The sequence below is a fragment of the Anolis carolinensis genome, chromosome 6, assembly GCF_035594765.1.
Source record: "Anolis carolinensis isolate JA03-04 chromosome 6, rAnoCar3.1.pri, whole genome shotgun sequence".
NCBI classification, from domain to species: domain Eukaryota; kingdom Metazoa; phylum Chordata; class Lepidosauria; order Squamata; family Dactyloidae; genus Anolis; species Anolis carolinensis.
In genome coordinates, this window is record NC_085846.1 from 94,053,151 (window position 1) to 94,078,867 (window position 25,717).

The 25,717-nt window shown below is 37.2% G+C and overlaps 1 protein-coding gene across 7 annotated transcripts in view; it reads right to left on the reverse strand.

Moving 5' to 3' along the window:
• Positions 1 to 25,717, reverse strand: part of cdk14 (cyclin dependent kinase 14) — a 281,590-nt gene that overhangs the window by 119,543 nt on the left and 136,330 nt on the right. For all 7 annotated transcript variants that reach the window (XR_009999670.1, XM_062957395.1, XM_062957398.1 and 4 more), the window contains 2 exons: positions 18,433 to 18,495; positions 6,521 to 6,644 (listed from right to left, as the gene is read on the reverse strand). Coding sequence is in view for 6 of the 7 variants with exons in the window: in XM_062957395.1 (XP_062813465.1) it covers positions 6,521 to 6,644; positions 18,433 to 18,495 (187 nt within the window). In the remaining variant the exon portion in view is untranslated. The remainder of the gene's footprint in view (positions 1 to 6,520; positions 6,645 to 18,432; positions 18,496 to 25,717) is intronic.

Consider the following 25,717-nt stretch of genomic DNA (forward strand, 5'->3'; position numbering starts at 1 on the left):
ACAAAAAGAATTTTTTATTCTGACAGTTTTGAAGTATTTAATATTTAAGGGTCTTCAAATAGGATACAGGAAGATACAAACAAGGTATGTTCTGTAGGTTTGTTCTTAAGTTGAATCTGTATGTTAGTCGGAACAGGTACATTTTTAAGTGTAACTCCAGATGGACAGACAGATAGATAAGCTTTGGATAGCATAGGGGAAGGGTTAACACCCCTGTGGTGTTTGTTTTGCTGTCTGTGTCCCTATTCAGATTTCACCTCACTTTCTGTCCCTGTGATAATTGGATTTGGGAAAATTTGGCTTGTTGTGGAAAATGATTGGTGACAAAGCGTCAATGGAGGCCTATTTTACCCATGATAACTCTTTCAGGAGTGAATTTTGTTAGGGTAAATGGAGTAAGTTTTAAAAGGACAAACACCAAGAATGTATGTGTTAAAGAAAAACTCATACTGTTGATCGTTATGTGTAAGTGCTAATTTAGGTCAGCAAGTAAGTTTGAACCACACCCCGTGGAGTATAACTGTGTTTTTTAGGATAAAATTTTGATCTCTCTCCTTTGGAAGAAGAAGAAGAAGCAATGCTCTTTGCATCTTGTAATGCTTACAAGGACTATGTAAGTTTCTTACATTGTAAAATTTATTTTTGATGCAACACTGCAAGTTTCTGTTTTGCCTCTGCTGCAAAGAGTAAAGTTTTCTGTTTTTCCTCTTGCAACTGAGCAAAGTTACTGTGTCTCCTGTAATCTGCTGCCTTTCAAAACCATCTTTTATGTACTGAGTCAGGTTCAACACTTCTGATGTGCAACTTTTCCTTTCTGAAACCGGCTTGCTGTGGGATCATAAATGGGTCTATTTTTTCCATATTCTGTGCAGGATAAGTCTCTCCAGAACTTTATAAAGATAGCACAACAAGGAGATTGATCAATAGCTTTTTGGATCATTACGGTCTTTGCCTGGTTTCAAAATGGCTATGACTCTTGCTTTCCTCCAGATTTTAGGGATCTGACAGGATGCAATGCAGTTGTTCATCAACTTCAGCAGTCAGGACCTTGCTTTTGGGCCAAAGTTCTTAATTTGTTACATCCGTAGATCATCCACGTCAGCTGCTTTGCCATTTTTACATTTATTGAGAGCCGCTTCCAATTCAGTAGATGTAAAAGGTTCATGAAAATTGTTGTTCTCATTATCTGGTTGTCTGACTATTGGTTTCCTTGTTTGGTGGCAAGGCTGGGTTTCCCATTCTTCAGAAGTTGATGTGCCATCTGATCTACCTTTATGTTGGCATGGGTATTAGTTTGTGAGGGATCATTGCTCAACCGTCTTAACAGGCCTCCACCCCTTCTGACTACTCCTGCCCATATTGACTTCTGTTATTAGCTTTATCCACTGTTCTGTCTTGGCTTCAGAGATGGAGGACAGAATTCTCTGTGCTGCCTGAAGAATTTACTCACTAAATTGGTCTTCATCATGGAGCCTGTAATAGTCTTCCAACAAGGCAGCTGTATTGGCAGTAATGTCCTAAAGGTAGTGTGTTCTGCAGCCTCTCATTATAGAAGCTCGTAAGCAGGGTTTTACTATTTTGATAAAATGCTTGTATTCCTCAGGGGTTGGGGTGACTGATATAATCTTGTCATCTAACACATCTGAGAATCTGCCTTTTTGAAGTTGAATCATTTTACTTGGAATGGGGATAGGGTCAAAAAATTTCGAACATTTTCTGCAGAAAAATTTCCTTTGTAAATCTCCCATATGAAAATTACTTGCAGAAATATTTGAGGGATTTCTAGATTAATCAGTAAACAGCAAACACTGTATTAAGACCATATATGGCAGAAATTGTGATTTTTAAAAATAAACCATAGTTTATAGTGGAGAAAAGAACATGCATGGGCCAATGCGAATTAACATTATAGATTAAGGAATGCTTTGGTACTATAGTAATAAATACATCTGACATAATTAGAACCACTTCATACATTTTTTAAATTACACATACCCAGAAGACATTTCCCCCAGATACCCCCAGACAATGAAATGACCTGCCAGAAGAGATCTGACAGCTGGATATGCTGTTCAAGTTTAAAACAGTACTAAATATTGGTCTCTTCTGGAAAGATTAACAAAATGATATTTATATTATAAATGTTAAAGTTTATCTTGATTTTTTTGTATGTATTAATATGCTCTTTTAATTGTGTTATGTATGTAATTTGTTGCTGTTTCCTGCATCGACCTATAGGGAGAGATGTATAAAAATAAGTATTCTATCCCATCCTTTATCATATGACTTGGTGAGGCATGCAATATAAGTAATTTAAACATTTTCAGATTTTAAAAACATAAATAATACAAACAAGATAAAACATATAAAACCTAGCAACAGTTAAAACCACTTTAAAAACTGTAATTCTAAAACCCTGTTTATCTATGCAATATGCTTTTTTAGAAAGCTTTAATAAAATGGTTTAGCTTGGTGCTGTTAAGAAGCTAACATTAGTGTCAGTCACACTTCCAAGGGAAGAATAGTTGACAATCAGGGCACACCACTGAGAAGGCCCTTTTAAATATCTTCTCTTTGTATTGCCCCCACTGTTGGAGCACAGAAAAGTAATTAGCAATCTACTTAAAATTATACAAAATATTACCTTTTAAATTATTTTAAAATGCATAAAAATATAAAATTAAATAACTACTCGGCTCTCCCCAAATTACTGTGTGAAGGGCATTTAATGCCTTACAGAGTTAATGAAATCTATCAGTAGTAGGAAAATGTGGTTCTAAGCGACCAAATGTACTTCCATCTTTTAAAAACTTGTCTCAAAATTCAAAGCTTTTGGGAACTGGTGATTAATAAGATTTTAATGAAAGTATTTTTAGCTCCACTGGTAACCTTATTTGTTACCCCACAGTTGCACAGTTGTTTTATTTATTTATTTATTTATTTATTTATTTATTTGCCTTATTTGTACCCCACCTTTCTCTACCCCAAAGGGGACTCAAGACAGCTTACATATGGCAATTATTCCATGCCTTAAAAACACATATAAAACATAAGCTTAACATATTTGGAAATTAAAAATTACTGTGTATACTCGAGTATAAGCCTAGTTTTTCAGCCCTCTTTTTAAGACTGAAAAAGCCCCCCTTGGCTTAGACTCGGTAGCAGATTGGCAGCCAGTGGAGCTGGTGCAACAGGGGAATTGTGTGCTCCTTGTACACCACTATGGTGATCAACCTGGCTGTCACCCATTGGTCCAATTGAAGCTTCCGAACAGTCTTCAAAGGCAACCCCATGTAGAGCATGTTGAAGTAATCCATATGGGATGTAACCAGAGTGTGGAACACCGTGGCCAAGTCAGACTTGCCAAGTTATGGGTGCAACTGGTGCACAAGTTTTAATTGTGCAAAAGCTTTCCTAGCCACTGCTGAAACCTGGGGTTCCAGGCTCAGCCATGAATCCAGAAGAACCTCCAAGCTGCGAATCTGCGTCTTCAGGGAGAATGTGAGCCCATCCAACATAGGCTGTAACTCTATGCCCTGTTCAGCCTTGTGACTGACCAGGAGGACCTGTGTCTTGTCTGGATTCAATTTCAATTTGTTCACCCTCATCCAGTCCGACACAGTTGCCAAGCACTGGTTCAAGATCTGAACAGCCCCCTTCGTAACAGGTGGGAAGGAGTGACAGAGTTGGACATCCTCGGTGTACAGATAACACCATACTCCAAAACTCTGGATGATCTCTCCCAACAGCTTCCTGTAGATGTTAAACAACATGGGGGACAGTATTGACCCCTGCAGGACCACACAAGACAATGGTTGTGGGGCCGAGTAGGTGTCCCCCAACAACACCTTCGGGGAGCGACCCTCCAGGAAGGACCGAAGCCACTGCAAAGCAAGCCCCATACCCGCGAGGTTTCCCAGAAGGAGTCCATGGTCAATTGTATCAAAGGCTGCTGAAAGGTCCTGCAGAAGACGTTAAAATGGTGACCCATCCTACTGACACAGAGTTGACAATCAGTTGGAGAGGAAAAGAAGTTACTATAAATCTGCAATTAATTGACAGCAAAGATTTACAATCTGGTCTTTATGATTAGGTTGACTGAATTCATAGCTAAATTAAGAAAACTAAAATAGGATGATTTATTATTATTCTCAGTCTTTTTATTGTGTATTGGAATTTTAAATGTTCAGGATATCATCTCTTGAGAGTGATTTACAATAGTATAGTAATACTTCTTTAGAAATCCATATTATTTTTGTGAAAATACTTGTGATGTTATTTATCTTATGCAAATAAGATATGCAAATAAAACAAAAATGAAAAAGCATACATTATGGAACTAAAACTGACAGCAACTTTTTAAAATGTGAATTTATGTTCTCTTCTCTCCCCAGTTCATCTTTTACCTGTAGTTGCTATTCACAAAAACAAAATTTGCCAGTATTTTAATGGTCTGTAAGTGGTAAATCAATCAAAAGAAAAGGAAAAAAAACATGACTTCCATGCAGTTATAAAGATTGGGCCTAAATGTTTAAAATAATTCCACAACCCTAAGTAGATATGCAAACAATAGTTCAGCCCTTAAACTGCAATTTACTATTAAAAAGGTAAGAAAAATAATTTTATGTTATGATACTCAAGTAACAAATGGCAGAAAGTCACCATTGTTGGTCCCCCTTTCCCTTTTGACTGATAACTTAGACATGGAGACATACTTCATGTTGTTTATGCATCCAAACATGCTTACTCATGCAAAATTTATCTGACTGCTTCCTCCTACTGGGAGAAAGCTGTAGGACAGGATTAATTAGCACAGCATGTGCGATCACATTGTTTGAGGATTCCTTGTCTGTTTCCATAGTAACACCACGGGAAGCCACACATCCTTTCTTCTGAAAGTCAGCCTTGCTTGTATTGATGATCATCAGAACTTTTAATTTTAAGACCAGCAATGAACATGAAGTCAAAAGGTAATGGGAAAAAGATTACCAGGCGAGCATATAATATTTGCTTTCAGTTGTGGCCCAAAGACAGATTTATATAGATAGCTTGATGGTAATCCTATGAACTGTCTTTCAGATGTTGCTCTTTCTAACAGATAAAAAGGTCATCCAAAAGGCACCCTGCTGCTACCACTCAATTCTTTACAGTAACGAGACAACAATGAAGCAGTTGTTAGAAGTCAAGCCACATCACCTAATCATGAAACCTATCATAAATTCAACATCAAACCTCTACAAATCAAAAGGTGAAGAGGCTGTGCTATTTGTGTTTTCCTTTGTATGCTCCCTTCATGCCATAAATGCAATTGACAATGCACAATCAAGATCACTTAATGCCAATTAAATCCTTCAGTGTTTCATATCCAATCTTTTAAACATATAACTAATGTGGTTAAATACATATATTTTCTCTAAAGCTTCAGCACCACTTTACATACTGAGTAGCAATTCAACCTAAGTACAGAATGCAAAGGAACTCATTATTCAGCAGTAACACTTACTACCCAACTTCACATACCATATGATTTTTCAATGTTCATGAAATTGAAGAACATTTCTCAATAATTCAAAGTCAGAGGTATTCTTTTGAGACCGCAGAATCATCCCAATATAGTTTCAGAGTTTAGAAACCTATATTTACATGTATGAATTGATTTGTTTCATTCTCTAGGCATATCCCAAATTAGAAGCCTTTCATAAATATATTTCAAAATAATGGCCATTATGTCTGAAAACTTTGTTATATTGTATCAGAAAGGATATGCACAACTGCCTTAATTCCGGCTTGTGATCTGGAATAGCATTCCTATACGGATACAAATCAGTAGATATTTGTCAGGATGTTCAGCATTTCTACATTTTATGCTGGATTTCACTTACAAACCCAGAAGACTGTGGCAATATGCAAAAAGGCTGCAGTGGCTACACATGAAAAACTAGGGTTTAAGTTTAATTTCTAGCCTCAACTAAAGTATATCCATTAATGCAGTAGAAATGTTAATTTCCTGGGTCCATTTTGACTGGAATGATCAAGTGATTTTTGGCCTAGAATTACAGCTGTTCTTCACAAGACAACTCAGTTGGCAAAATCAAGACAACTACAGTTGACAAAGGTACATCCTGGGAGAACTTTAATTGGGCCCAAAAACTACCCTTGGCATTAAGTCAATTTATACATGACAAGATAACAGGCATGGACAAACTTTGGGGCTCCTGGTATTTTGCACTTCAACTCCCACAATTCCTAACAGCCTACCAGTTTGCCCATGCCTGCGCTATCTATCTATCTATCTATCTATCTATCTATCTATCTATCTATCTATCTATCTATCTCCTAATAGGGATTTTAAAGGTATTGCTAACTTTGGAAATGATTTCTACGTACAGTATTTCATTTGATTTACCTTTAAGATGACCACAGTCAACTTATGACTATGAGAAAAATTGCTGACATCATGGCTTGACATTTTCCAAAGCATTATTTTTTAAAAAAATCTTGTAATTAACAGCTTTCCTACCAAAATCTGCCAGCTTCAATTCCCCAGTGTCACTGATCAGAAGGTTTTGCGGTTTCAGGTCCCTGTGCAAAATGAAACGCTGGTGGATGTACGAAAGTCCTCGCAGCAATTGAAATAAAAATAACTGAAAAAGAGGGGAAAACATTATCTCTATTAACAATTGCATGCAGTCCATTGGTTTTCTACACAAAGAGCAAGGTGCTTGAATACAGGTGAAACAGTTCCTTAAAGTTTTATCATAGGTACAATTAAAAACTCCAGTATTTTTAAACAACATGGGAAATGTAAATATAAGGAACATTCATTTCACTATATTTACCTGCTTCAACAATTTAGAAAAGAATTACTTAGCATATGATCAAAAGCAGGTGCTCTTCCTCTTTTAATACTTTTAATACATTGACAACAGTAATAGATTTGTTCATAAATAACATATCCAAAATACAATGTGAATTAATTTTATTTAATTTCAACTCATATGAAAGACACTTGTCAAAACGCTGTAACAAATATTAGTCTTGCATGCTAGCAAGTAATACTATTGCTTATATTTCATTGTACTACATCATCATGTCAGATAATAAATTAGTGAAATATATTTTATAAAATAGTTTTAAGATAGTTACTACATGGTAAGAGAGCAGTATAAAGGTATAGTGCAGCTGAAATATTGGCAACAATACTACATCTCACCCAGGAGCTCAGCTACTTGAAAACAATGAAATCCAGTTCTTTATGTGGACGTATTAGATCATTTAAAAATTTCAGAATCAATATAATGACATTCTTTTATTGTATCAGAAGCAATTAGAAAACAGACTGTAAGTTGCTTCTGGTGTGAGAGAATTGGCCGTCTACAGAGATGTCACCCAAAGGACGCCTGGATGTGTTACCATCCTGCTGGGAGGCTTCTCTCATGTCCCTGCAAGCTAGAGTTGACAGATGGGAGCGCACCCCGTCTCGCAACCCAACCTTCAGGTCAGCAATCCAACTGGCACAAGGGTTTAACCCAGTGCACCACTGCAGCTCCTAGTATATACTGATATGAAATAGTTTCTAATTAGTTCCCAATCCAGCATCTGTATGAAACTGCGAAATATGATAATTAAAGAGAACATAGATGATAAGGTGATATACAGAAATGTCATATTACTAATCATATGAGCTGATCAGATTGAATTAAATTTCCTTTTGCCACTACGCATTAAAAAGAAATTTCTTCCAAGGCTAACAATATACTAAGGGACAAGTAAATAAAATCCACTAAACAAGAGGGGGGAAAGGACTATTCCAAAGGAAACCAATGTTAATGTTCTCCTCTGGAAGTACTTCCATGTCACAAAAAGAATGCACAAATCATGTGTGTCCTTCCTGTATACTTAGCTATCACAACAAATAGCTGAACAGCAGAAGCTACAATTTGCTACACCTTCATGCAGTAAGTGCTCATATTTGGCAATCATTCCTATCTAACTACACGTGTGATCCCTGTTCAGCATTTGAAATATCTCTAAAAATGGCAAGGGAAACAGTCAAAAGTTCTTTGCTGAAAAACTTCTAAGCCTAAGCATTTGTCCACTGGCAGTTTAGAGTGCCCACTATGTTTCTCCAAATCAGCAGAACTTTACCTCCAGTTGTAAACCAATTTGGAAAACAATGGTGATAAGTGGGCACTGTGGGAGCAGTTCCAGTTCCTCCTGAAGTGAGCTACAATATTTATTACTATCTAAGGAAAGGCAGGCATCAAAACACAAGAACAACTTTAAAAGAAATGAAAGTAAGTCTTTCTTCTTAAGATTTTTTTAAAAAGAAAAACAAATATAGCCTCAAGGTTTAGGGTATGAGCATAATACTATATACAGTAGAGTCTCACTTATCCAATCTAAATGGGCCGACAGAAGCTTGGATAAGCGAGTATCTTGGATAATAAGAAGAGATTAAGGAAAAGCCTATTAAACATCAAATTAGGTTATGATTTTACAAATTAAGCACCAAAACATCATGTTATACAACAAATTTGACAGGAAAAGTTGTTCAATACATAGTAATGTTATGTTGTAATTACTGTATTTACGAATTTAGCACCAAAATATCACAATATATTGAAAACATTGACTACAAAAATGGCTTGGATAATCCAGAGGCTTGGATAAGCGAGGCTTGGATAAGTGAGACTCTACTGTATATGGCTTTTTAACCTGAATGGTAACAGGAGCTTCTAAAAGCATTGAATCAATGGCATCATTTGACAAAAACGGTGGAAAAAGAAATGTGTTCAGATAATGTTCTCTGCTTTGTAGCACTTAGAAGTATAATCTTAAAATCAAATTATTTAGCTCTCTTTCAACGACTCAAAATGTTTTTTTAAAACATGAGTACAATGTATTTTTAAAAAACTATATTTGATGGCTACACAATATATCATGCTTTTTCTATTTTGCCTTGACAACAACACTTCAACTGAGGTGCTGCTTTCCAACAATAAGGCCTGAGGGAAGCTGCCATATGAAGGTCAAACCAATTTAGAGGTTTATGGAGTGTGATATCAATATGTTAGTAATAATTAAATGTAAGGGCAAACACATTAAAACCAACAATTTATTCGCTAAAGACACAGCAGTGCACTCAGCAAGGACTTGGTCATTTCCACCCTCTATTCATATTACACGTTACAAACAAGAACTGCTTGTGACTTATAGGAATGCTCAGTCTTTGGATTCTATTCACTGCACTTGCACACCTAAGAAAAGTATAGAAAATTGGAAATGGATATAGAAAGCACTTTTAGACTGCCATTCCACAGTTGCACTCATATTTCATTTATCTATGGGGCCCAGAGATCTTCCGGGAAAAGGTATGTGAGTGCACCTAGCTAACTTTTCTGTTCTATGAGCACTCTGGAGAGAGGGCATTTGGAAGAAATATACTGTATTTCTATTATTATTATTATTATTATTATTATTATTATTATTATTATTATTATTATTATTATTACCATTGTTAATACAGGGTATGCATTAATTGATTGATGAACTGTTGCTAAATATGCAGGCTCCATACAAAGAAGAAAATGGTCCTATGTGGATGTTAGAAGAGCCCTCATTTCTTTCCTTTCTTATCCTTTAAGACCTAGGCAGTATCTGCTTCATGTTCACAATTGCTGGAATATCCTTTAAGGGTTGATCGTTTTCTCTTTCCATGGAGCTAATTACACCTGTCTGTTATCAATCCTGGAATCTTTGCCCAGCAAAACATGTAACAGTTCATTTGGTTAAAGGTTTTGCTTTTTTCACAGAGTATAAATAATAATTATCCAGTGTTTATATGCAAAAGGCAACAATAACATAACTTGGAGCTATCAAGCTGATATGTTTGATTCCTCTTATGGGGCCTCTGGTCAATGTATAATGCAAAAAATGTGTCTAGCACGTAAGAAAGTATGGCTCTAGCTTAGAAATCATCCCATTCTCATGATGGCATAGAAACCTTTGAGAAAGGAAATTAAGTTCAAATTGTACCTTCAAGATTCTAAAAAATAGAAAATATTTTTCTTTTTTAAGTCATTCAAAGCTTTTGAATTTTTCATTTGAAATGGAAGATACCATAGGATGAAAATATTGTAAAGAACTCTTAAATCACCAATAGCACGGCTCAACAAAAATCTTGGTGTCTTGGTTTTTAGGCCTGTTTCTGGGTTGTTTGGGGAGCTGATTCAGGAAATTGCATTGGATAGGCTGCATCAATTCTAGTTTCTTAGATATATTTGTCATGGTTTTCTATGGGCGAGCATAGTTCTGTAACTCAAAAACTAGGGCTGCTAAGGGAAAACTATTGCCATTTTTGGAAGCACCAGGTCAAAAAGACCCAGACACAGGTCTAACATTTGAGGCACTAAAATGTGTGTTATCCAGTGTAATAATAAAAATAATTTTAGCATACTGAAAGAGTAGTAGTAATAGTACCACCCCATTTTTCTCCTAAGGCCAGTGGTTCTCAACCTGTGGGTCCCCAGACGTTTTGGCCTTCAACTCCCAGAAATCCCAACAGCTAGTAAACTGGCTGGGATTTCTGGGAGTTATAGGCCAAAACACCTGGGGACCCACAGGTTGAGAACCAGTGCCTAAGACCCATAGCAGCCTACAACATTAAAAACTATACAATTTTAAAATCTATAGAATATAAATATTAAAATGTAATTAATTATTGTAATTATTAAAGCAATTATTAAAACTAGTAAAAACTGTAAAAACAAAACAAAAAAACAAACCTCAAACCTATTAGCTAATGTGTGGCATCCCCTGGCCTGTTTTCAAAAATGTTCTGTTTTAAAAGGCTGCCAAAATAAAACATTTTATTCAGGCAGGAATAAAAAGGACAACAGGCCTTCCTGCGAAGTAAATTCCAGATTTTGAGATCAGCCACAATAAAAGCCCTCTCTTGCGTCTCCACCAACCGTGCTTGCAATGATGGTAGGATTGAGAGAAGGACCTCTCCTAAGAATCTCAAGAGTCCAGACTAATACATACAGAGAGATACAATCTGCCAAATATCTTGGACCTGAATCATATATGGTTTTATAGGTCATAGCCAGCACCTTGAATATTTGTTGAGTACGTAAAATGTTTTGTATTTCAGGGAAGACTATTCCTACAGTTTCCTCGGAAGTTATAAGAAGAGTTGATTCACTTGCACAAAAGCCAATAATACTTGGTCTGTATTCTTCTACATGTTATCAGGAGACCTGGTATCATATAATTCTGGGGGGGGGAAAGGTTCTTCTCCCACCCACCATTGCAAAGCAAATGACTATCAATAAGATTACAACAAAAAGGTATTCTAGATTTCAAAAGGACACATTCATACTACTATAACATTTTTGTACTGAAAATGGGATTTTAAGTCTTGATCTTATTGGTGGTTCCAATCCAATTTAGAATAGTAAAACAACGGAGTTTACATAAATGCTGATTTATTGCTCAAAATTTGATTCCATTACCTAAAGTTATTCTGCTAGCAGAATTCAGGTCTAGAGCATTAACTAGTGAGTATGTTTTATAATTTTATTGCTTATTTAACATTTCTGATTTTAATGAATGATAACAGTGCATGCTTAATTAGTGGGTTAATACACCTTCTTGGTCTGTTTGCACTGTTAATTTTAGTAGCTAACATTCAGTAACAAAATTTCTCTTATAACCAATGAGGTTAAAAGATTACTATGTTTCTTCATGATTAAACTGAATTGGATTCTTTTTAAAAGAAAGAAAGAATACTGCACATGCAGTTCACCATTTTCCAAACCATAGAAAAGGGATAATTCATAAAGCAAGGAATGTCTATTAACAAGATATAGTTATTTTATTTTATTTATAGTTTAATAGATTATTTAAAATGAAGAAACGAAATAAGCAGAGTAAAATTTGATAATGTATTAAATGCCTGATCATAAGAAAGGGTTCTTTAAAAATTGATTCTCACTGCCATCTGAAAGAGACAGTCTTAATTTAGCATAACATTATCCTACCCCTCTCTGCACCTGCTCGTCCTCTAAAGAGTAATGGAAAACATTACCAACTACATTAAATAGCAAATAATTTTGTTTAGCGTAGCCACTGTAATTAATGGAAAATTGCAGCCAAACACTGACAGTGATTTCTGTGACAATTGTAGCAATTTCTAGTTTCACTTAGAATGACTTCCAGGACATAGCTGTATGTGTACAGACAGCATTGCAAAGCAATCATCACTATATTTTCATATTTTTGTGTAACACTTCCAGAATGAATCTTAGATTTCTGCCAGGTCATTTCACTGACACATTTGTGGGTAAGTGGGGATTAGTCATCTCAGTGTAACACTTCAGGCCAGACATAATAAAAATCATAGAATCATAGAGTTGGAAGAGACCACATGAGCCATCCAGTCCAACCCCCTGCCATGCAGGAAAAACAGGGGGTAAATCTGTTTTTACATATGTATACAGTACTACTATCATGTGAACGTAACACACGTATTCTATTGTTAACATATGAAATAGAAAACTGTTAATCAAGTACATGTATAATCTTGAACCCAACTGATTTCATCTGATTTGAAAGTGCAAGCAACACCTATCCTGATTAGGAGACCACCCGTGAACAGGGGAGAAAAATGCCACGGGCAACTGACAATCTGAGGCAGCATCAGTGCTTATCCCTTTCCACAGAATGACCCTTGACCTATCCAGGAGTTATATCAAAATCCATTTTTTTGGGCTCAAATCTTGCCCTCAACTTTTACATGAAGATATATAGTAGAAAGAACTGAAGAATTCTAGTATATTTAATGTAATGTGACCCAGTATGAATACATCAAAATATTATTACATATCTCTAACATTCCTATTTATCCAGGACAATCTACTTTCTCCCTTGATTCTCAGAATATGAATGTATATCTTGCTTTTATCAGACTTCCACATCAATATAAATTAAACAAATTACAAGAATATGTTTTCCCTTTTATTTACACTTTTGGCCATTTACAATAAATAGAGGAAAGTAGAAATATTATTAAACTCTGCCATTAAATTAATTACTTCAATTTATTGAAAACTGATGCTTGGAAAGATTATGTTCCACATATACCTTCAGAGACATATATCAAATATTAAAAGGCGTTTCACTAAAATGAGAATAGATGCATAATAAATGTTAACGAATTAATACTCACTGCTTTGGGGTACTTTCAAGCATAATTACTTATGCCCTTAAAATATAAATATTTATAAGATACAAATACCCTTAGGCTTCTAGTCTGGTTATTAATTTTCAGATTGGTCATTAACCACTGGATTTATCCATTTTTAAAGAACAGATATTACATAGGAACTGTAACAATTACTTAAGGGATAATGATCATGACAGAAAAAAGTTGGGACAAAAGAATCTTGACAGAAACTAAGCTAAAACCCCTTGTTATAAAACCTTAATTCAAAACTTTTGAAGAAAAATCTTTCTACAAATTTAATAGAACAATCATGTTTTATTCTAGAAAAAAAAAAATACAAACCAGCCAAATCTACCAAAACTAGTAACCTCTTTTTTATTGAGGAACTCTTTTTGCTTACTTCAGTTTTCTAGAGCAGTTCTATTTTCTTGTGGCACACTATTGTGATGTTATAGAGACTGATATATAAAACAAACTGGTGGAAGGTCTGATCTCCTGGTAAATTTTACTATATAATGTATCTACTCATGTATAAGTTGACATAATGTATAGGTTGAGGGTGGATTTGGGAAATATAATTATAGATTTTGATATGAAATGGATAAGTTGAGTGTCTCCTCACCACCATTTTCCCAGCCAGGTGTTCAACAAGCCCAGAAGTGGTTCCTATGTGAAGAGAGTAGATGGATTGGTGTATCTTTTATGTTTTCCCAGGATGGACTAAGCTTTCACCTTTTGCCTCTCAACTCAGAGAAAATGATTAATCCCCCAGATGGGGATATTAGAGGCAAAGGGTATTAGAGGCAAAGATGAAGTACTTTGGTCACATAATGAGAAGATAGGAAAGCTTGGAGAAGATAATGATGAACAAATAAACGACAATATTTTGCAAACTTTTAGAATAGATATTGCACTGTCCTGCTCTTTATTTTACTGGGACAAGAAATCTGGAATTTTATTTTGAAGTTTATAGGAGCTGTCCAAAATACAAAACATATTTTGGGGAATAGGATTCATAATCTTGGATGGCTTTTAAAAAGTCATTCTAAAGTTTAAATTAAATGGTGAATAGGGAGTTCTTTTTCAAGCACCCTGTATAGAATTCATCACCCCATTAATATTGCAGCCATCAATAGCTGTGCCCATCCTATACTTTTTAATTAATATTTTATTCTATTTTTATTTTGGTTCACCTATTATGGTAACCAAAGGGGTGCTGAAAACAGAAAAAAATAGAAGAGGCTGATTTTCACATACAGTACTTATCTGAATTAACTTTGAACTTTATATTTTTGAATATAAAACCTGAATCATTCCTAAGATATTGTTTAGAAGAACAGTAACTCAAATTAAATGTCTGTTGGAAAGCTACTGCTCTGTTTTGTGCCCAAAGAGTACATTGTTTTAACTTGCCAAAAATATTATCCAAACAAGAATAGAGATGCTAGAGAAATGTTAAGAAAAGCCAGAATAGAAAGGTGCCCTGTTGAAAGACTACATTCTAGAGCCTAAAACAAACAAATAAACAATCTGCTGTCTAGCAGAAATTGGATGGCATATCAGAAAATAAGAAGATGCTTCTAAAATTCAGGGCTGAGCAACCGAGTTGTCAAAGGCTTTCATGGCCGGAATCACTGGGTTGTTGTGCATTTTCTGGGCTGTATATATACTCAATATACCTCACAACCTCTGAGGATGCCTGCCATAGATGTGGGTGAAACATCAGGAGAAAATACTTCTAGAACAGCCTGAAAAATGCACAACAACCCGCTGAGCAACCATTTGTTACATTTTGGTACAGAAGCTGCATTTGAAGAACTTTATGTAGATTACTTAAACTGATGTGTGCAACTGGCATAAACTGAAGTCTCTAGGGAGGGGGTGGGGAAATCGCTGAAAAATCACAAAAATCCCCAAAATGGATATCAAAAACAAAACTCTCATTATTTACCATGGCAAAAATTGGATTTTTTATATATAGTGTTACAATTATTATTTTACTTAAAGGTCAAACCGCAAACAAAATTAGCATAACTGTTTTTATTATACAAGAAAAAGCATCTTATTATGACTCTTGGACTAGAATGCAAAATGCAAGCAAATTAATAAAATTCAGAATCATTTCAGTTATTACCATACATCCGTTTAACAGAACTGTGATGAAAGCATGTCAGAAGTAAATTTCACCTACAATTATTTTTCTACAAGTAAATCCCAGGGGAAATCTATTATTTTCAGATGGAATGAGAAATAAAAATGGATTCCTAATTAGAACAGAGGTGTCCTTGAGAAACCAGCTACTAATAAAGGAAGGCTTTGTTTCTGTATACTTAGTGGCAAAATAATGCTATTGAATGAAAGATCATTGTTTTATGTAAAAATAGGCAGAATTACCAAAATTTTCAAGAAAGTCAAATCAGAAGCAAGATACATTATTAGAATATAATAATATTTCAGTAGCATCAGCTGTAGGGAATGCCCTAGATATAATTCCATTTGTAATCTCCAAAGGGCACTTAATAGGCCACATATATTAGCTTTATACAGAAAATAAGAATCTTGGCTTTTCCTTGTTAAGAGGAACATATACACTCAGAAAGAAAAGAAGAGAAAGAAAACTGCTTTTGAAACTTGGGAATTTTAATCATCTGATTCTGATATGGTAAAGGGGCATGTTGTTCAAAAAAAAGTAATGAGGGGGAGCATATTCTACTTGTGTGAACATCCATGTAGTTTAAAATCATGTATGATCAGAATTCTGCAGCTGACAAGTAGAGCCCACTTGCCACAGTGTAAACTACTCCTCTAACCCCTTGAGGGCAATGGAGTTGAGTGCTGAGAACGTAACAGCAAACAAACGCAATCATGTTCTTCACCAATGCACTATTGTTTTCTCCCACTGAATTTTCAAGCATAAACACCAACATTTTAAAAAACATATAATCCATCTAAGATTATAAAGGATGAAAAGTAGAGCAGAATCCCAGAACAATGTAGCATAATAATGCTCGCTGCAGTGTTCTCTGAAAATTTCTTTTCTAACTGTAATGCTTCTGAAGGAATATACGACACCACTACCTCAAGAAATTCTACATCCGCTATCTTGGTGAACTATATTTGGGAACATAATTTTAGAAAACAATATATTCATTCCCTTTTAATGCCCATGCAGTACATTACATATACATTTTCCTGTTCATATATGTGCACAAATATGTTAACAGCAGCTCAAAACACTTATTCCAAGCTTTTTCTCCCTGATTTTAATCTAATTTAAATGCAAGTTCTTTATTTGGAGAAACTGGCATCAGAATCTCAGTTTTGACATATAACCTGATATTTTCCAGCCTGTGTGGTCTTTCACTGTATGACTGAAAGGATTTCACTTTGCACTAAAGCACTATTTTTAATCATTTTATTGATATTTTCTCAAATATAACATTAAAAGAAGAAAAAGAAAGATAAAATCTAAAGAAGAAATAGACAAGATGGGAAAGGAGAGAGAGGAAGGGACGGTGGGGATAAATAAATGGGGTGTTAAGAAAGAAAGTAAAGAAAAAGAATTTTAGATTTAAAAAATAGTTTGTTGACTTCAATTCTCATTCTTCAGGGTATTCATAGTTGTTTGATCTCCGCTCTTCTTCTTCAAGCACCTCCCTTTCATCCCTTCTCCGCATAGGGTTCACTTCTCTTGCATCTTCCTAATTTATTCTAACATAAATTTCATTTTTTCTTGTTTCATACAATATTTGATTAGTGTTCAATCCATTGGGTTTTTTTGGGATTCCCTGGAAGTTTTTAAGTTGTTTAATTAAATTGTCCATATTCATTATATCTAATACTTTCAATATCAAATCCTCTATTGATGGTATTTCTTTAGTCTTTCAGTTTCTGGCGTAAATTATCCTCGCAGCCATCACCAGGTAGTTAAATAATATATGTTTATTTCTGTCTGTTTCAAAATTTGTCATGCCTAGCAAGAAGTATTCCAGTTTCTTTTGGATTTTGATGTTTAATATTAACTCTATTTTTGATAAATAATTTTCCAAATATTATTGGCTATCTTACAAGTGCACCACATGTGATTCACATTTCCAGCACTTTTCTTGAACATTTGTGTAACATTTCGCTAATTTCATCATCATCTTGTACCAATTTTCCTTTAAGTCGAAGGAGTACAGTGTTCCCCTGCTACTTCACAGTTCGCTTTTCGCGGACTTGCTGTTTCACAGGTTTTCTCGGATGCTTATGGGACATGGCCATACAGCCCTCCCTCTCACACAGACACAAAAGGGCCCCAGCTGAGGTCCTCCTCAGCCGCCTGCAGGCAGCACCAGTAGGCCCGGCCTGCGCCTCATCGCCTCAGTGAATGGCCCACGAGCCTCCCTGGGGCTTGGGAAAGGGAGAAAGGCCACCTAACTACTAAAATAACATATAAATAATAAATATAGCATCCCTACTTCGCAGATTTTCACTTTTCGTGCGTTGTCCTGGAACGTAACCCTCGCAATAAGTGAGGGAACGCTGTATGTGTATTTAGTTTTTTGTTCCAGCATTTTTCCCAGTCTTCCAGTTGAATCAGATATCCAATATTCCGGACCCATTTCACCATACAATCTTTTACTGTTTCCGTTTCTGTGGCCCACTGAAGTAATACCTTATATATCTTCATAATTTCTTTCTTTTCCATTTGGACTACTTTGTCCCAGATAGATTCTTTTATCATAAATCCTACTTTCTTATCTTTACTAAAATATTCTTTTAGCTGCCTGTACTGGAACCAGGAGACATTCTTGTTCAGCTTGTTTATTTCTTCTTGGGATTTTAACCTGTAGTCTCCGTTTTGTTTTTCCACTATTTCTTTGTAGATTGGCCACTTTTCCCAGGCCAGTTCTCGTCTTTGGATTGCTTCCAGGAAGGAGATCCACAATGGAGTTTTTGGATAGAACCTATTGGATAGAACCAGCACTAAAGCAGTCTTGTTGATTTCCTAGTAGACAGCCAGACTTGATGCCCTGCTCATTTCCATTTAATAGAATGTTAATGGCTATGTTTAAAATTTAACTTGTATAAAGCAATGAAAACAAAGGTTTTACTATACCAAAGATTTACAGTTATTAAAAAATATTTACACAATACTGATGGCTATATCATTACCTATTCTCAGACAATGTCAGTCATTTATTTGAAAAATGGTGTCCTACCTTCACATTGTCTGGATGAAGTCCTCCAGGATACTTGTCCATGTACTGACATAAATCAGTGTGCTTTAAAAGAGAAAATAGATGGAGAGGGAATATATTACTATTGTCTTCATATGACTTTAAAAATTATTTTGTCTACTGGAAGTCACTATCCTATCTGGAAACAGGAAATGAAAAAATTAGGAAAATACACGTTTTCTAAATTGTGCTTCAGTCTCCATTCTAGCCATCCAACAAATAACATTGTTTATAAAATAATAAAATGCATTTCATTTCTTTCTAATGACCTGTACTATTATAATAAAGAACTGTTTCAAGTAGTTGCACCTTCAGAAAATCATCACCATCAATTGGCTATTTCAGGAAAGATAAGAATATTCTTATAATGTTCACAGATTGTGTTTCATATTTTTAAAACTGATATTTATCTGTTCTAAATCTTTCTTTCACTCAATGTTATTTTAGGTATTTACCTAATAATGTGCATATGAGTGGGACTTTTAAAACAAATTTGAAACATGATACCTTTATAAACCCTTAAAAGTATTTTCCGGTCAATGCCATTTTAGCATTATACTAAGCATATACAACACAATTTTTTTAAAATTAACACTGGCATTCCTTCTGTTGATCTCTAAAATAAATATATGTTAAAATAAGAACACAGTAACATTCAACAAAAATGCTTTAGGAAAACCTATCAATTTTTAAAAGTTATTAAGAATATCATGCCTAGTTGAATTATCCCTTCCATGTAGTGGTTACATCAAATAATATTGGTAGAATATGTACCCAAACAACTACAACAAAATAGTATCATCCATGTATTGAAAGTCAGTTTCAGGTACATCAAAGTAAAAATGATTACTACTAGAAGTCACCAGTCTGGAAACCCCCTACATAAATTACAAGTTACTATCCTCTAGTCCATTGCTTCTTAAACTGTAGGTTGCTGACCCCAAATGGAGTCCCTTTAGCTCAGTTTTGGAGTTCTCAAAAATCTGGCAGCAGTAAAGGTTTTCTTAATGTCATCTAGTGGCTGTTTTAGGGCCTTCTATCACATAGCAAGCTTAGCAAATGCTGATTTGTAATCAGTAAATCTTTGGTTTTGTTACCTATTTTACCCAGGGATGCGTAAAAATCGGGCCAAAAAGGGTACAGAGTGGAAAAGTTTAAGAAGCCCTGCTATAGTCCATTTATTTATCATTTGTGAAGAACCTGTCCTAGTTTTAAAAAAAGCACTGAAAGTAAAAACGAAAGTACAACAAAAATAAATTAGAAGTACTGTATACATAGAACTATCACAATATTTTCTAATGTACCGTAGTATAGTAAGTCTCCTCTAATGCCTTTGTAACTTTACATATCTATGTGGCTATTGTAGAAATTATTCGTATTTTAAAACCACAGAACAGTATAATGGTTAAATACACACTTTAAAGGAGGAATAGAGAACCAATGGCCATCTGCATATTATCAGACTCAGATTCTCATCTGGTAAGATAGGTATGGTTTAGAGAATACATACATAATAAAAATCATAGTTAATATTAAATATAGATTGCTTCCAATTTTAGTGAGTCTTATACATATATTTAATAAATTTTATGTCAATTGTTACTTAAGCCCAGAAATGCAGTTCAGTATAGTATTTTCCTTCCATGTGTTAGCTCAACAGAAACAAATTAAATCTTATGCCAGCATTTAAATTAGTGATCACTTCTGAGCACTAATCTTTTCACGTTTTATTTCTGCTTTGTTTCAGACAATAGCCTCCAGTAGTTTTGCCCTGACTTGAATTATTTGATGATTGGTATGTTAATCTTTGGATATGTTGGCGATTTCCTGAAACAGTATGGCTATAACAATGTACATTTGTGTTTTACCCAGAAGCAGCAATACTAGGCTATGGTGAAATTTTCACTGTATCTTGGAACTATATCCCAGCTCTCTAGCTTTATACTTACTCCTTTAGCCAACTCAGCCCGAAGTCCATCATTTTTTGGATGACCTTCAGGGCTAGTCCAAAATTGTGGTCAACAGTTTGCTACACTCAGTTTGGCAGTGTTGTTCAGTATATGTATGCTGAGCAGAAGCCAAGTATATCACTGCCAAAGATTTTGGGGGGCAAAGTATGGTTGCAAGTGTTCATGGCCTTGACTGATGTTTAGTGGAAGAACACAGAGCACTGCTGCAGAGCAATTGCCACTGCATCATACTGTAGAGCAGGGGTCCCCAAACTAAGGCCCAGGGACCACATGCGGCCCATCGAAGCCATTTATCCGGCCCCTGCAGCGGCAGCTCCCTCCTGCACCAAGGAAGGTTTGTGCGGAGCAGGGTAGGAGGGAAAGGCGCGCTTTGCTTATTTATAATAGTATTTTAATTATTATTTAATTAATAAATAATTATTAAGGAGTGCTTTGCTAATGCTTTTGGTGCACAAAGGCAGAAGGAGGTTGGACTAAATGGCCCAAGGGATCTCTTCTAACCCTCTTTATTATTTTTATTATGATTATAATTAACATTGAGGCTGTATTTATCCCTGTTTTGTTTCTACTTCAAAATAAGATATGTGCAGTGTGCACTGCATAGGAATTTGTTCATGGTTTTTTAAAAAACTATAGTCCGGCCCTCCAACGGTCTGAGGGACCGTGAACTGGCCCCCTGTTTAAAAAGTTTGGGGACTCCTGCTGTAGAGTATTAAAACAAGAGCAGATGGTGTGGGGGCTGCCAATTTGGCTCTATATTGTCAAGGTGTACTCCAAGCATCTTTGCCATATAATTCATACAAATATCCCCCCAAGCACAGAGAAATTGCATTTCCAGTTTATGAAAATGCTTCACAATTAAAGTGCCTAGAAATAAGATGAAAATTAACTATGACAAAAGTGTTAAAATGGGTCATTTTTCATGTATATTGCAGCAAGGCCCTTTTGATAAAATTTAACTGATTTGAAGTGAGATACATATTCAGACATACTAAGTAGAAAGGAAATTAAAATAAATTAATGCAATGTAAATAACATTACACTTTTCTAAAAAAAAAAAGAACTTAAGAATCAGGCTTAGAATATAAAGGGGTCAAATATTTGGAGTTAGCCCCATACCCATCTGACCTTTTGGTTCTGAAAGACAAGTGGAATAAGGGCAGAACATTACTGAACTCTGCAATCTAAAGCTGCCCTGCAGACATCAAGGCATTAAAATCAAGCACTTTTGCCTGAGCACTAATTTACCATCACTCTTTCTTACTTTAGATTCAACCTAACCACACATATTTTACACAATTTATACCCACCCTGTTCCGTCCCCCAGGACGATGGTTTGCCTTACCTATTGGTCGTTTGTTTGTTTTCCCTCCTTTACATTTTGTTTGAGCCTCTGGCTGCAAAAGCCTAGGAAAAGTGGCTTGGAATCTGCAAGAGCTGGCTGCAGTTTTCTTTGCAGTGATTGGTCAAAGAGTGCAACATCTTAGGACCGCCCTTTTTACCAGGGTCTAGTCTCCATTTTAGAGTTTCATTCTGGCTATAGTCTTCCAACGTGCTGGAGCTGTGCAAGGCTAACTGGGACAAATCATCCTCAAAACCAGGCCAATCTAAGCCTATCCAAATTAGATAAGTATTGAATTATATTGATCTGGAATAGGAAATCTAGTTATAGGAGCAGGGTTATTCTGTCGCTTCTAGAACTAATCTTTGCTGTAAAGATAGGGAAGGAAAGAGTTTCTCCTTCTAATATAGGCAGCGTGATTAGGGTATAGTGGTTTTATAATCACCTTTGCCTTCTGGAACCAGGGATAATTCTGCAACTAAAACCTATGGAAATTTGTTTCATTTTCTGCAACTTTAAGATCTGTGCCAGGTTTACAACCTTGTATGAATAAACATCCTTTTTTGAAGTTATCCAGACTCAGTCGTTCAATATCTATAGGACAGCTTATAGGGATTTGCAGTTCGCCCGGATAAAGGACAGCACGTTTCAGTTTTATAGTTTTTTATTGTCCGGCGGACGGCACAGTTTTGAGGACGATCAGCGGTTTTTCCGCTTCAGCTAGCTTGCACGGCCATAGAGACTTTGATTTTGTTGGTCTGTTGCAGTGAAAGCTTGCTGCCAGGCCGAAAGGCAAGTGAGAGAGTGGGGCTCCATTCCTTCAGCCTCTGCAGTATCCTGCTCTTCAGCTCGCGTGTGTGCACGTAGCCCTGCGGCTGTTTCGGCAATTGCACGGCTGTGCAAAACCCAGCAGTAGGTCCTGGAGGTGGTGAGTCCAGAAGCACTCGGCCGGGACAGTCGCCTGGCGGTGGTGACCTGCCTCTTCGTCCTGCGGTGGTGAACTGCCTCATCGCCTGGCGGTGGTGACCTGCCTCATCGCCTGGCGGTGGTGACCTGCCTCATCGTCCTGCGGTGGTGACCTGCCTAATCGTCCTGCGGTGGTGACCTGCCTCATCGTCCTGCGGTGGTGACCTGCTTCATCGTCCTGCGGTGGTGACCTGTTTCATCGTCCTGCGGTGGTGACCTCCCTTCACAGCGGGGAGGAGGCGTCTTTTCTCTCCTCCTTTCCAAAGCCAGCCTCGGTGCTCCTTCGGCGGCAGGCCTCGAGCCGCAGAGCACGAGGTGCTTGAAAATTTGGCGAAGTCGCCATTTTGGCAGTTTACGTCACTCGGGCAAGGGAGGTATCAAGTGGCAAGTTGCTGTCAGTTGGCATTTTGCAGCTTGCCCACTAAAATCTGGCGCCAAAGGTCACAATCTTTGTAAAGTATAGTTACTTAGTGATATATATTGCTATGGTTAAGTGTTGTGCATTGTATTATATATTGCATTTGCTTTTATTGTAAATTTACTTGCTGGTATGTTGTATTTGCTTTTGTTGTAAATTTACTTGCTATTAAGAATACATAATGTCTATGCAATTTCAAGATGATACAGATGGTATACCTCCTTCTGAGGCTGAAAGTAGGAATGAAAGGCCCCAAAGGATAAAGCACCCTTCAGCCAAGATGCTAGCCCATCTAATAGGTGAAAAGGAGCTCCTCCATGTGAGGTTAGGTTCGGCATGGGAGCGAATTGTAACATTGATGGACAGAATTGAGAGCTTGGGTATTACAAGGGTGCCATCCATATTACAGACCGACCTTGAAGAGACCTTCGGTATTTGGAGGGGTTTGGTGTCTAAGATAGTCCAGGTCCTCGAGCGCATTAACGCCAAGGATTCAGAGTTAGAAATAGTGAGTGTCTTAGCTGACACTAATGAGAAAGAAAATAAGGTGAGGGCAATTCTAGATGCCTTGGAATTTAGTTCTCCACCTGTTAATCTAAGGTCTGAGCCAAAAGGAAATCAGTCTTCCTTATGCAGCCATGAGACCAATCTTTTAAAATCACCTGCTGTGGCACTTAGTCTTAAGTCCAACCGCTCTAGCCAGGTATCTAAGCTAAGGGAGTGTGCATCATCTAAACATAGCCACTCTAGCAAGTCTTCTGCTGCTGGGAGTGCCATCTCTTCCCTAGCTGCCTTGCACATTAAGGAGGCTGCACGTCTGAAGCTAAAGAGCAAGGTAGCAGGGGCGGAGGCTGATGCTAAGGCAGCTGATCTCACCCTTCCCTTTAAAGAAGAAGAGCAACGACTGCAAATAGACAAAGCGAAATGCAAATAGAACAGGCCCGTAGACAAAGCGAAATGCAAATGGAACAGGCCCAAAGGCAAGGTGAAATAGAAATGCTTAGAATAAGGATGGATGCTACTGCCAAAAAGGTAAGGGCTGAGACTTTGGCCAAGGCCCTAATTGAGCCACTCACAGAAGAAAATGTAAGCCAGTTACCAATACAGGATCCTTCTGTCACGACCCAGGCGGCAGAGGCACCAATAACCATACACAGAGGCCAGAATCTAACTAATATCTTTATTGAAGGAATATATAAAGTTAATAAAAACAAGTATAGAAAATAGTCCAGAATTAGACCCTTCAGGAAAGGTCAGAATTAGTCCAAAAAAGCAATGTCCAATAAGAAATATTAAGGTCCAAAGTTGTAATCCAATAACCGAAACAAAGTGAGGGGAGATGACAAGGTCCTTTAGTCCATAAAACTTGAGCGTGGCTAGGAAATAACTTGATACTTGAAACAAGGCTTGAACGTGGAACAAGGTAACTAAGAACAAGAACAAGGTCCGTGGAATAACTTGGTAAAATCCGTGAAACAAGGCAAGGATTAGTCCTGGGAAACAAGGCAAAGTCCGTAGGTAAACAAGGCTGGGAAGCAAGGCGAAGGCTGGATAGCAAGGCAAGGCTTGAGCTGAAGCGAGGCTTGAATCGGAGCGCGCTGTCCAGACACAACTCGCTCCGTAGGCTGACGAATTGACTCCGCGAAGTTGCTACGCGGGCAAAACACCTATATAGAGTCCAACTTTCTCACCAAAGCGGTTCTCTGGGAATCAGAAACGAAAGCTAAACTCTGAGACCAGATGTTAAACTCCTTAAAGATTCTCACGAGAACCAATGTTAATTGGCAACATTCTTAGCTGCTATCCTCGCACTCCTGCGCGAAGCTGAATCCAAACTTCTCTGTTGTTTACAAAACTCCCGGCGCAAGAACACGGGAGAAGTAGGCTCTGGGGTTGTTTGACATACTTCTGGGGCACAACTTTCTTGCAGGTGCAAGGTTTCCAGATCTGCCTGGGAAGGATCTGGCTGAGAGGAATCCAGTTCAGACTGGGAAGGTAAAAAACCCAAGTTTTCATCTTCATCAGGGATTACAATGTCCTGAGCAGGACTACAAGGCCCATGGTTCATCACACTATCCCCCTCCTCAGGGCCCCTCCCAAACTGGGGTCCTCTCCCCGAGGCGCGAGGTCGCGGTTTGGTGGGATAGGTCAGATGGAAGCGACGGGTTAGATCAGGAGCATGGACTGTGGAGGCGTCTTCCCAAGAGCGTTCCTCAGGCCCAAAACCCACCCAGTCAATGAGATATTGTAGGCGGCGGCGATGAAAGCGAGAATCCAAAATGTCCTCAACCTCGAACTCCTCCTCCCCATTCATCAAAACAGGAGGGGGGGCCGGTTGGTCTGTATCAGGACGCACACCATCCGCCGGAAGGAGCAGGGAACGGTGAAACACTGGGTGAATGCGCATTGAACGCGGAAGTTGGAGTTTGAAAGTCACGGGGTTTAATTGCGCCACCACTGGATAGGGGCCAATGAAGCGGGCATCTAACTTCCGGCATGGGCGGTGGGAGGGCAGAAAGCGAGTGGACAGAAAAACCCGATCTCCTACCTTGATTTCGGGGCCCGGCTGGC